The following is a 12,903-nucleotide window of genomic DNA, read 5'->3' as shown; positions in this document are numbered from 1 at the left end:
TGAGATGTCTCTGTCAATTCTAGAGTTTTGGAAGTTGCTTACTTCTCATTTACTTAGGTAATATTATATCCTTCTGGAGTCTTTGATGGAGTTGAAGAATGGATAGTTATAGTTTTCCTTAGTTATGATAAAAGATAAAATAGATCTAAATATTGTAACTGTAATTCTTGCTTGATAACTTTTGTTATATGGAATTTTACTATGTTAAAGTTAAAGCCTTTCTTTTTTGTTTAAACAGAAAAAGGGGAAATGGTGTAAGAGGATCTTCTTTCTATGTGTTCTTTCATTGGTTGAATAAAGAGACTGCCTTGGCCTTTTGATAGGGCAACCCTTAGATGGGCATAGTAGACAGAATAGAATGCTGGGAGGAAGAAGGCAGTGTGGCAGACACCATGGCTCTCCTCTCCGAGACGGACACTGGTTAGACTCATTCTGGTAAGCCACAGTCAAGTGGCGATACACATTAATGGAGATGGGTTAAACTAATATGTGAGAGTTAGCCAATGAGAGGCTGGAGATAATGGGCCAGGCAGTGTTTAATTAATACAATTTCTGTGTGGTTATTTCAGGGGTTAAGGTAGCTGGGCAGTGGGAATGCAGCCCGCTCCTCATTACTACACAAGTGCCTTCAAGTTCTCCCATGATTTAGCCACCATGCCTGGCTCCCACCCTTTACTTTCATATCACATGTGAGTCACCATGCCCAACATGTGTCACTGTGTTAGCTACAACTTGTCCAGGGGTCTGTGGAAAGACATGCAGGAGCCAGTGGAGGACAGAAGAGGTGTTGGATCCCCTGGAACTGGCGTGCCAGATGATCGTGGGTACTGGGAGCTGAGGCTAGGTTCTCTGTAAGAGCTATAAACACTTGTAAACACTGAGGCATCTCCCCAGGCCCAGCCTCCATCTTTTTATTCCCTCAGATCTGAGAGCTGTTTTCTAACCAACACAATAGCCTACACCTACAGAGCATCTCTAAGGTGCCATTGGCTTAAATGAGAAAAAAGTGTTCCCTGAATGGCTCTTTTCTGGAACACTCCAGGGCCAACACTCTATCCAGGGCATATTATAGCTAATGCTAGCTGAGAGCCACTGTCAAATCCTTCTGAGAGATGGAAGTCCTTCAGTAGTAAGAGATGTTGGTTCGCACTAGATGCCCTGGAGAAAAAGCAGTCATTGAGCTCAGAGAAAGCAAAACATTGGCAAGCAGTGCCTGCTGAGGGGACTTTGGATTTCATCTGAGCACATTTTCATTGTCCAGTAAGTACTTAGGTGTGGGCAGTGGAAGGTGTACAAGACCCACTGCCTGTCCTCGGCCGCTGAGACTGACACGGAACTCATGCTTGACGTGGCAGCTCCGCCCACACATACAGATAAATTCTCAGGATTCCATAAGAATGAAAAAAAAAATCTTTTTCAAAACCAAACCTGTAGTCTACGTGCCAGTGGGATGCTAGGGCGGGGCAGGTAAAGATAGTGGGGCAGGTGCTCACTTTGTTGCAAACATTTCTGGGTGGCCTGAACATCTTACAGCCAGTCTACATTACTAAAGTTACTTTTAAACAAGAGCAAACACAAATGTTTAAAAATTGTATGCAAGGGCAGGGTGTGGCAGCTCACACCTTTGACCCCAGCACTCAGGAGACAGAGGCAGGTGGATCTCTGTGAGTTCGAGGCCTACAAAGTGAGCTGCAGGACAGCCAGGGCTGTAACACATAGAAACTCTGTCTTGAAAGACAAAACAGAATAACAACAACAACAACAAATTGGATATAAGGGCAGATAAGTGCCCAGGTGATTCTGGCCATGGGCTGCAACTCTTCAGTATAGAGCTGCCTTCTCTGTTATCATAGGAAGAAACCCCTCACTGTACAGTGTTAGGATCCCTGCCTGCCTTCCTCTGAGGTTGGACTCTGCTTCTTCCCCCTGCCCCCTGCTGGGGGACTTCACTGGGCCAAGACTCCTTTCTACACCTTAGAGGTATCTTTAGATCAATGACAATGGCTCCCCTGACCTCCAGTCACCTGCCCAAGCCCTCCCAAAGGAGCGTCCCTTCTCAGTATCCTCTTCCCGTGTCTTACAGAAGGCATTCCTTCTGCATGGCGACTCCTGGAAGTCACCTAGATTGTTTTACCACTTCTTGGCCCCAGGGCGTTGTTCAGGCTTGGCAGGGGAGGTCTGGTAAAGCCTGCTCTCCTGTGAGGACAGCTCCCCATCCCCAAGCTTAAAACCCACTCTCAGAAGAATCAAATCCTGGGCCAGAAAAGTGACTGAATAGGTGAAGAAAGAAGCTTGCTGTCAAGGCTGACAGCCTGAATTCAATCCCCCTCAGACAGCGAGAGGAGAGGAACCACTCCCGCAAGTCCTCCGACCTCTACACATATGCACCCCTACATGTAACAGGACCTTTTAAAAAGCCATGCATGTTGGCTCATGCCTATAAGCCAGCACAGAAGCTGAAGCTCATCTACTATACACAGAGTACAATCAGCCTTGGAAGCCTGAGATCCTGTCTCAGAAACAAAGCAAAACAAACTGTCTTCTGAATTGAATTCAGTTTCTCTTCCTCTTTCCACCCTGACAAATGTTATTCCTTTTTGCATTTGGCTTCCAGATCTGGAGTCCTCTCTCAGACATGTGGGCAAATTGTTCATCCACTCACCTCCAAATAACTCCCCAGACCCGAAGAGGGGCACCTGTCTAACCCACACTGGGAATGCTCTTTTTGGCCCATGATCCCCAATTTCAAGCATTGATGAAAACAAAGATGTTTTCTCCCTGGGCCCTGGTCTCTGACCATCACAGGACAGAGCCAGCTTGCCACTGTAGGGTACCTGACCCTTGAAATACTGAGTCATTTTACCCAGACAAACCTCTGCCCTGCTGCGTCTCAATTCACTCTTAGACTTCTTTTGCTACCGCTGTCTTTGCAGCTGGACAAGAAATTTCCTTTATAGAAAATGGTCCCACATCAAGACTATCAGTAGCTTCAAGAAGCGGTAGGCACAAACCTGCAGCTTTGTTTCGGAAGCCACAAAGCTGACTGAAGTAATCAAGTTACAAGAATAAAAAGGGTTTCTTACCCAAGATTGCCAAAAGGAGACCTAGAGAGAGAAGCAGGGAGGCTTTCATGGTGGCTGTTCTTGCTTGTTAACCCAAGGAGGAAATAGCTCCTCTCCTTAGCCACCTGGAGTTTAAATGTCTTTCAAGTCCAAAATCCGGTCATTAACTGACGTCAATATGGGCAAAAGCAATTCGTTGTTAGAATCTGGTCATATACTGCAGACTGCTTCCCTCTGGAGATGACCCGAACTCAGCTTCAACATGAGTTCCTTGACTCAAAGTCCAGAACAACTCGGGAATTAGGAGTTTCTTCTAGAAATCCTTGCACAGTTAGAGGTGAGTGTGTTTAGTTAGTTTAGTTAATCTCTTTATATTTTGGACAGGGTTGACCTCTCACCTTTGCTTAAGCCTACTGTGTCTTTAAACACTCAGTAATCTAGATGCAAACGATTGTCTCACCCCCACCCCTTTTAATTGTTTTAAAACTAAAATTTATTTTGTGTGCACACCACAGTGCTCAGTTGGATGTCAGGGGACAATGCGTAGAGTTCTTGACCCTTTGCCATGTGGGGTCAAGGGATGGAACTCAGGTCACCAGCTTAGTGGCAAATGCCTTTGCTACTGAGTCGCCTCCTCAGGCCTCACCCCCCTCTGACTGCCAGGAATTCCATTTCTCCACCCGTGGTCCCAAGCATCCCTGGTTAGGACTTTGGTGTTTCCCCAAACTATTTGTGACTTGACTTCTCTCATCCTTTGCTGTGGACTCCAGCTCTGGGTTTCTCTCAGTGGTCATCTCTAGAAACTTTATTATCCTATTTTCAAGCTCCCTTGGCTCTCAGATGTCACTTTACCTGAACATAGACCCCAAATTGTCATGCTCCTATTAGAAACAGGCTTGCAGGTCATTGTGGGAAGGACCCCCTTTCCCATAATCAGCTTGGGCGGCCAACTGAGGCGGTCCCTATTTTAACAAGGGGCAAGTATCACAATTGCCTCTTCTTTGAATTTGAAATTCCACATGCAAAGAGAGAACCTGGGAGTTGGAGGCCAGCCAGGACTACCTAGTGAGACTGTCTTCAAAAACAACAAAAGCTAAACAAACCAACAGAACAATCCCCATGTGAAAGGGGAGGGAACATCATTGTCATTAACATTTAAGAGAGGAGCTGGAGACTCGGCTTGCTTGGCCTGTACAATAAACTGGGCGTGGTGTCACGTGAATTGGAATCAGAAGTTCAAGGCTTTTCTCTCTCTCTCTCTCTCTCTCTCTCTCTCTCTCTCTCTCTCTCTCTCACACACACACACACACACACACACACACAAATATAGCATGAAACTAAAATAAAGCCCTCCTTCCTTGCTATTTAAAAAAGGGAGGGGAGGGAGAGAGGTGGGGCAGCAGCATTTTGAGGTCTGATAAGGGAAGGCTGCATTCTCCTGGCAAAACATGGCTGTTGTTAATGCGCTCAGCTCTGAGTTGTATTTCTGGCCCTGGGTAGAAACTTGGCTTTCTAGAGGAGAAACAAAGGCATACTAGCATTCCTCCTCTTAAGACTTAATCCAAATAGGGCCAGGCAATGGTAGCACTCAGGAGACAAAGGCAGGTGGTTAGATCTCTGTGAGTTCGAGGCCAGCCTGGTCTACAAAGTGAATTCCAGAACAGCAAGGGCTACACAGAGAAAATCTGTATCAAAACACCACCACCAAATAATAATAATAATAATAATAATAATAATAATAATAATAATAATAATAAGAAGAAGAAGAAGAAGAAGAAGAAGAAGAAGAAGAAAACTTACTCCAAATGATCACCTGGGTAAGACATTGACCCTCAGAAAAGCTGTCAGTCTAAAAACTTTGGAAAATTAGAATAAACCTCACTCCAGTATGAGTTGGCACTATGAGTCCTATAGTCTTTATCTACTGTCACCTCCCTCAAGTGTGTCTGATGGCAATGGCCCACGTGTTGCATCTGCCTGGGCGCAGCTTTACGAATCCTCTTAAATCCTCTTCCGCTAGCTTAACCACCCCCTTTTAGCCCAGAGATTTCTGTTGAGCTCCCGGAAATCTCGGGTGCTGTCTGGAGTTGGGAGGACCTTCCCTGGTTGTTCCTTTCGCTAGCATTCTCTCCTGGCTTTTCCCGCCTCAAAGGGCTAGCTAGACTTAGTCAGCCCCTCATTTCACTTGTGCCTGGAAGCCCGGGGCTTCCAGTTCTCCTTTCTGTTCTTTTCTGTCCTCTCGGTATAGCTCACTACGGTGTGAGCACAGCTCGCTATGGTGTGGGCAGGCCAATTGTTTCCCCCTTGCCCGGGAATTTGCCTCCCATCGGAGGCGGGGGCCGATTCAATTAGGCCATACCACTGTCCCCTGTAAACTCAGACGCCTACTTATAGGACCTACGGTGGTCAATTCCAACTGCACCTTGCCTTCACAGCCTCAGGTGCCTTTTTACGAGTGTTTTTCCGCGGTTTTGGCCATGGGTATCAAGCCATCCAGACCTATCACTCCAGCCTCATGCTTTAATGCCTTACACTTATCTGTCTCTGTTCAACCCAATATAACTTAGAGGAAAACTGTAAATGGCCGTTTTTTTTTTGTTTTTTGTTTTTTTTTTTTTTGGTTCCAGCCTTTTGCCCCTCCCCGCTGCGGCTTCTGTTATATCATGCCGGCTCTACAACAAAACAAAAACTTTTTTCCGTGGCAGTCGCCATCTTGGCTGAGGGCCAGGTGGGTCAGGTGACTCTTTTCGCCATCTTGGTTGAGAGCCAGGCCATGTGACCACACTCTCCCGGTTTTACTCACAGTTTTATGGTTTTACTCCCGGTTTTACCCTGCCTCTTCACCCAGTTTTCACTGAACTCCTCATGTTAACTCTGTTACATGTGTATTAAACAATGGTATGCCTTTGATAGGGCCCATCAGAAGCATCCACGTTGCCCAATTCTTGCTCACTCTTTCTATGCATAATAATTATTTATTCCATCTCATTTCAGACTACAAAACATGAGTCTCATATTTTAAACTGGTATGTACTTTTAAGTCCCTTAAGTTTTTCGCTACCATCGTCAGTTCTGACATCAACCTTCCATTGCCAGCAGTTTCTTCTTTCTGCCCTTTTACGAGTGTAAATCTTACCTGCTAAGAACCAGTATACTACAACTATATTTAATCCAGCCCTGAACTGCTCAGAGATCTGGGGAATGTGATATTTAAGTATTTAATTATTAAAAACTTTTCACAACAACAACAAAAAAAGAGACAGGTTGGTTCCTAGCAGCAGCTCTCTGCTCCCTCCAAAGAAGACAGGAGACAGACACGCGCAGAACAACGTCCTTCTGCATTCCGCTTCGACTGCAGAGTGCTGACCATTGGGAAAACCTGCCTTTCATCTAAAGTAAAGACCTCTAGACGTGGACAGAATTGCTGGAATCGACAGCCTAGCTGCTCAGGTCAAGGTAGGCCTGACTTCCTACAGATTTCTTAGCCCACAGGATCTTCTGGAGCCTGGCAGGCCCTGCGCTAAACAGCAAAGCTCAAGTGCAACCTTCAGCGACCATGGAGGACCCAAAAAAGAGTAGCTCTGGGTGCCAATAAAGTAAGTTCTCTGTCATTTTTTAATCAGTAACTCAAGTAAAATCTTATCCTTTTCAAAGATCTCTGACAGTTTGATAGCTGCGAGGTTTTGCTTGCCAGGTTACCTCACCAAATAAATTTTAAATCAAATTTCTCTCCTATACTGCTTTCCATGTGACTAAAACTTCTGTTTTCACAAACCCAAGGAGTTCTTGTGAGTTCCAGGGAGCCAAATTAAAAAATCCATTTTAAACAGGTCAGATACCCCCTCAATTCCCTGGTCCAAAAAAATTTTTTTCCCTTAATTTAACTTTGTTGTTTGTTCTGCCAATATCTTAGGGACACCAGACATTCCCATGCCATAAAAACCGGTCAAAAGCAAAGAGACCAGCCATGCCAGGATGTGACCAGCACCCAGCCTTCTGTTGGGTTCCCCTTCTACAAAAGATAATGCCCACAATCAGCCAGAAGCAGTCTTGAGAATTCACCGCCCCAATTCCTTCAAACTGGGGTGTCTAATTTGCTTTTTTGTTAAAAGCAAGATGTGGAAATGTTATTCTTTCGGTCCCTGCCCTAGCCACGCCCACTCCGTTTTTACCTCTGACCTCCGCCACCATCTCTTTCTCTCTCCTGTTCTCTCCCGGTCTACACACGGGGCTTTGCCTCTCTCTTCCTTCTCTCTCTTTCTCTCTCTCTCTCCCTTTTTCTCTCTCTCTCTCCCTTAATAAATACTTATGGCTATCTTTTGTGTCTATGTGTCTGTTACCTGCTGCCACCGCCCGCACGGCGCATGCTCTACTGCTGGTGGGAAACTGTAGCCGCTTGTCGCATGGCGAGCTCTGCCAGCCTGCCCGGGAATCTTGCAGGTACGGACAACCGTCTCTTTGGGGCTAGCAGCTGCACCGCAAACATCTTAGAAACATCTTAGGAATAAGAACCTGGGCAACAAAGGCAGGTCCATTATCAGACTCGATTACCTTGGGTATCCCAAACCTTGGGAAGATTTTTTCTATGATCTTCTTAGCCACCACATTGGTCGTCTCAGTCTTGTGTCCCACGCTACCGTCTCTCCAGCAAGAACGACGCGGCACACTCAGGATCCTTCTGCAGAAAAGCTTTAATGCATCTTGAGAGGGAGAGCATAAGCTTACAGAACAGAGACCCCAGAGGAAGAAAACCCAGCCCTTAAATAGGTTAATGGTCCTCGCCTAGGACGTGTCATTCCCTGACTGGCTGCAGCTCATCAGCCCTTATGACGCCACGGGAGAGGTAGTTTATCGGTTTGGCGCTACCGGATGCAGGCGCCATCCTGTAATGGAGTATGTGGCTCCCCACATCTCCCCCTTTTTATTATTATAAGCGACTAGGCATCCCCAAATCCATGAGGGTAGAGACAGTGGTTGTACTTCCCAGGCACAGAACATGTAAGACGTGTACGAAAGCTATCCCTAGATTCAACTGAACCCGGGATGTTTTCGACCTGTCCTCTGCCGTTTTTCTGGGAAAGGGAAAGTAAGGTAGGAAAACCCTTATGCAGGACAACATGTCTCTCAGAGAGGGTACCATAACGGCTCTCTGTGTGATGCTCTCAGCTCAATACCCCTCCTGGGGGCCAAACCAAACACTCTACCCTGTGCAATGAACCTAAGTTCCGGGTGCACAAGAGCTATTCAGCCGGCGGCCTATTGCTTGAGCATAGTTAGCCAGATGTCAGTGGAAGCCCCTTGTTCTAGGGCGACCAGGGCCTGTGCGATAACCACCTTGTCTCTCTAGTTTTGGGTTCTGAGCCTACAGACCAGCCAGAGGAGAAACACCATTTCACAGCAGATGACCATACCAAACAGTCCCACCCCCACCCACTCCTTGAAGTAAGAAACAACAGAGGAAATCCAGGACGACAGCCCCTCCGTGAAGGACAGGTCAAGATGGGTAGAGTTGATCTGGACGATGGTGGCCCTCAATTCGCGAAGCGTCCGTTCAAACTCAAAGGTCCAATTCTGTAAAATGAACTGTGAAAGGCTTTTAGACAAATTAGCTGCTTTAGTAAAATTTTCATATTGAATGGAGGTGACACAAAGGCCAGGGAGCTTTTGCTCGCAGCCTAACTGTGCCATTTGCCACAATATATCCAAGCATCCCAACACAGGGTATAATAGCATTTACCGGATCTACAATAAAATTCATTGTCTGTGGCACTCTTATTGCTCACAATCCACATAAAGGGAGGCCAGACACAAACTGGAGTGGCCTCATAATCTTCATGTCTAAAAGATTTATATTTTACTCCGGAGGCAGTCCATTGAAATGACCCTGAACTCTTGCCTGATTAGAGTTGACTGCCCAGGGATCCCTTCCAGTCAAATTCCAATTGACCCTGTTCACTTCTGCCTCCCTTCAGCATGGCCATGGGTGTAAGATCAGTGCAACTTCCATTAACGCCGCAAAGCAGTCATTGATCAAAAGGATTAGTATCCGCCTGCATGGGGTCCAAAGATGTAAAGTTAGTTCCCATGCCTATCCTTGGGGAAAAGGAAAACAGGCCTGTAATAGCCCAGGCAGCATCCCTGGATTGGCATCCTGTCCAAGGCAATGCCGTCTCTTCCATTTGTCTGCCAGTGCAAAAGGGGGCCAATTTTGGTTGCCGTGGCGGGGTAAAAAAAACCATTTATAGATGGGAACTGTGGCTACCAGCCATAGATAACAGTAGCATTGGCTACAATGTTACTGCTGGGCCCCCATGCAGCCTCTTTCAGCCAAGCAGAAGATAAATTTCCTAATCTAATACAGGGGTTGCTATTATCCAGCTTATCTATGACCAAAAAGCATAAGCTTCCTTTAAGGAAAAGGGTTCTGTTTTCCTTACGTCCTTCAATTTGCTCATCCTTTGGTAAAAATGTAAGACCTAATTCTTTATTAGTGGCAAAAAAATTGAGGGAAAACCTGTGCATTATACATCACCGGCATCGGCAGTGGAAAAGTCAACATGATCCCCCATCGTGGTTCTCCCCGGGCGATTGGGTTCCCCATGATTAACATCATGAGGATTAGCCTGATCCTTCTCGTCATGAGGTTGGTCCGTGTCATCCTTTTGCTCCAGGACTGTTCTAGTGAGCCGTTCAGGGACCCAAAAAGGATTTTCTTCATCCTGTGGGAAAACACAGATAGCTCCCCTGGATCTTATTAGAATAGGATCCGGGCCTTTCCATTCATTAGTCAGCACATCTTTCCATTTTACAAGATCCTTAGGTCGCTGTGGATCCAAGCAATGTTGTTCTGCTGCATTGTGATCACTATCATCCAAATTTAAAAAATTTATAGTAAATAATGCCATGGCAATAGCCACTCTTGGCGTTGGAGGTAAATCTTTCATTATTCCCCCTTTTTGTTTAAGCAAGTAGGATTTGAGCGTGCGGTGTGCTCGTTCAACAATGCCTGGACCCTGAGGATTGTAGGGCAGGCCTGTAATATGTGTCACCTGCATTTGCATACAGAATTGATTAAACTTTTGAGAGGTATAGGCAGGCCCATTGTCAGTTTTTAAAAATGTGGGTTTGCCCCAAGCACTCCATGCCTCAAGGCAATGTTGAATAACATGAGAAGCCTTTTCTCCTGTAAGAGGCGTGGCGTGGAGAATACCAGAGCATGTGTCAATTGATACATGCACATATTGAAGTTTTCCAAAGGCAGAGATATGGGTAACATCCATCTGCCATATTTGTAGAGGCAGAATCCCTCTGGGATTTATCCCTGTGTGTCGGACAGGGAGAAACTGGCAGCAATTGTGACATTGGGTCACGATATCACGAGCCTCTCTTCTAGTAAGGGAAAAGCGTCTACGCAGGGTTTCAGCCGTGACATGAAAATTATCATGAAAGGTTTTAGCAACTTGTAATGGGGAGGCAAGAGCCGCAGCGGCTAATCGCGTAGCGCGATCAGCCAAATCATTACCCAGACTCATAGGACCCGGGAGCCCTGAATGTGCCTGGATGTGTGTAATATATAGTGGAGCTCTCCTGTTTAGCAAACATTCCCGCAATTTATGGAAAAGAGATGCCACCATGCTAGTAGGTCTTATGAACCCGGTGGTTTCAAGCAATTTTACAGCATTAACCACATAGGCAGAATCGGAAACAATGTTGAGGGGGCAGTGGAATCTTTGAAGAACTTCTAACACCACCATGCATTCCACCTTCTGAGGTGAGGTTACAGAGAAGTTTTTTGAAAATACCTTGGAATCCACAACATAGGCTCCCATGCCACTCTTGGAGCCGTCTGTATAAACCACCATTCAGTCTTTTAGCGGAATGGATGATGTTACCCGGGGAAAGACAAGAGGATGACATGCAGCAAACTGTAGCAGAGGGTTTTTGGGATAATGATTATCAATTTTCCCAGAAAAGGTGGTGACCAAGATGGCCCAATCATTAGAAGTGGCAGCCAGGGTTTGTATCTGAGGGGAAGTATAGGGGACAATCATCATAGCTGGATGTTTACCAAAATGGCTAACAGATGTTTTTAGGCCTCTAAGGGCGATCTGAGCTATGGCTGCTGGATACCAATCAATAATTTTTTGAGGGGAGGCATGTGGGTGAATCCACAACAATGGTCCATCTTGCCATAACACAGCGGTGGGCAATTTTCTTGTTTTAAATACGCAAAGAGAAAACGACCAGGTAACATCAATGCGGCACAATTGTGCCTCCTCAATGGATTTCTCTACCAACATTAAGGCTGCTTCTGCCGCTGGTGTTAAAGCCTGGGGGGAAGTAATATGAACATCCCCCTCCAAAATATCGAACAGAGGTTTTAAATCGGCAGACGGGATCTTTAAAAATGGTCGCAGCCAATTAATATCTCCTAACAATTTTTGAAAATCATTTAATGTTTGTAAATCATCTTTATAAATTTTTAGTTTTTGTGGAAGGATCTTATCTGGAAGAATTATAGAACCTAAAAACTGGCCAGCATCAGCAATTTGAACCTTTTCTGTGGCAATCTGGAGGCTCCAAAGCTGTAGATTGTCAAGTAGCAATGGATAGGCCTTTTTGAGGATCTTTAGATCCTCATGACACATAAGCACGTCATCCATATAATGGACCACAAGCATCTGCTGAAAACGCTCTCTTATTGGTTTGAGAGCCTCCTGTACATATAGTTGGCACATAGTAGGGCTATTGGCCATACCCTGAGGCAAAATCTTCCATTGAACTCGCTTATCAGGCTCCATATGATTAACCGAAGGAACAGTAAATGCAAAGCGAGGTCTATCAGGAGGATGTAAAGGAATAGGAAAAAAAAAGCAATCTTTAATATCTATAATAACTAAACTCCAGTTTTTGGGCAAGGCGGAGAGTATAGGGAGTCCCCGTTGTACTGCCCCGAGGGGGTGCATTTGTTCATTAATTGCTCTTAAATCATGTAGTAGGCGCCATTTTCCTGACTTCTTTTTGATAACAAAGATAGGAGTGTTCCAAGGGGAAGTTGATGGCTCTATGTGCCCCAAGGCTAGCTGTTCTGCAATAAGTTTAGTTGCAGCTTCCAATTTTTCAGAGGTCAGGGGCCACTGGGGAACCCATACTGGAACCTCTGTCTTCCATGGTATGGGCCATGCTGCCCCAGTGGCACCTAGGAAAAACCCAGACCCTGTCTTCCCTGATTGGGGTCAGGGGCCACAGGCCCGATCCGCCCTTGTCCTAGGCGCCCCAGTCCTTTTTCTGTCTTGTACCCCATTTTTCTCATCATGTTAATTGCTTGTGGTGAATATTCATTAGATAAGGTTAGCCCTATGTCCTGCATGATGTCTCGTCCCCATAGGTTAACGGGTAGAGGAAGCACATAAGGGGTGAACCGTCCTTCCTGCCCCTCCGTGGTCCTCCGGATAAGGGCCGAGGAGCTAATGGTTGGGTGAGCATTATAACCTAGTCCTTGTAGCGAATGGGAGGCCTCAGTGGTCGGCCAAGACTTTGGCCACCAGTGGGAAGAAATTATGCTCTTGTCCGCTCCGGTGTCCAGAATGCCCTCAAAGCGTTTGCCATTAACCCAGAGGGACAGTTTTGGCCGGTCTTGGAGACTAACAACCAAATAAGCCAAATCCTAACCTGAGGATCCCATTTGTTTATCTCCTGGTTTTTGATGGGTCTCACCCGGAAGGAGTAGTAGCTGAGCTATTCTATCTCCTTTGCTGATAGAAAAGACCCCATTGGGACTGGAGCACAATGCTTGGATTTCAGGGGTATGTTGATCATCAATAATACCGGGGTGGACAAT

At 45.9% G+C, this 12,903-nt stretch overlaps 1 protein-coding gene across 1 annotated transcript in view; it reads right to left on the bottom strand.

Moving 5' to 3' along the window:
- Muc13 (mucin 13, cell surface associated) overlaps positions 1–3,226 on the bottom strand; it is a 39,540-nt gene extending 36,314 nt beyond the window's left edge. Inside the window, exon 1 of the mRNA XM_041673343.1 lies at positions 3,084–3,226. Within this exon, the coding sequence (XP_041529277.1) occupies positions 3,084–3,132 (49 nt within the window). The 5' untranslated portion in view covers positions 3,133–3,226. The remainder of the gene's footprint in view (positions 1–3,083) is intronic.
- Positions 3,227–12,903: the final 9,677 nt, after the last annotated feature.

This window comes from Microtus oregoni, unplaced genomic scaffold (assembly GCF_018167655.1).
Source record: "Microtus oregoni isolate MIOR12 unplaced genomic scaffold, Mior012 000023F_ref0000262, whole genome shotgun sequence".
NCBI lineage: Eukaryota > Metazoa > Chordata > Mammalia > Rodentia > Cricetidae > Microtus > Microtus oregoni.
This window is presented reverse-complemented; position numbering and strand designations above follow the sequence as displayed.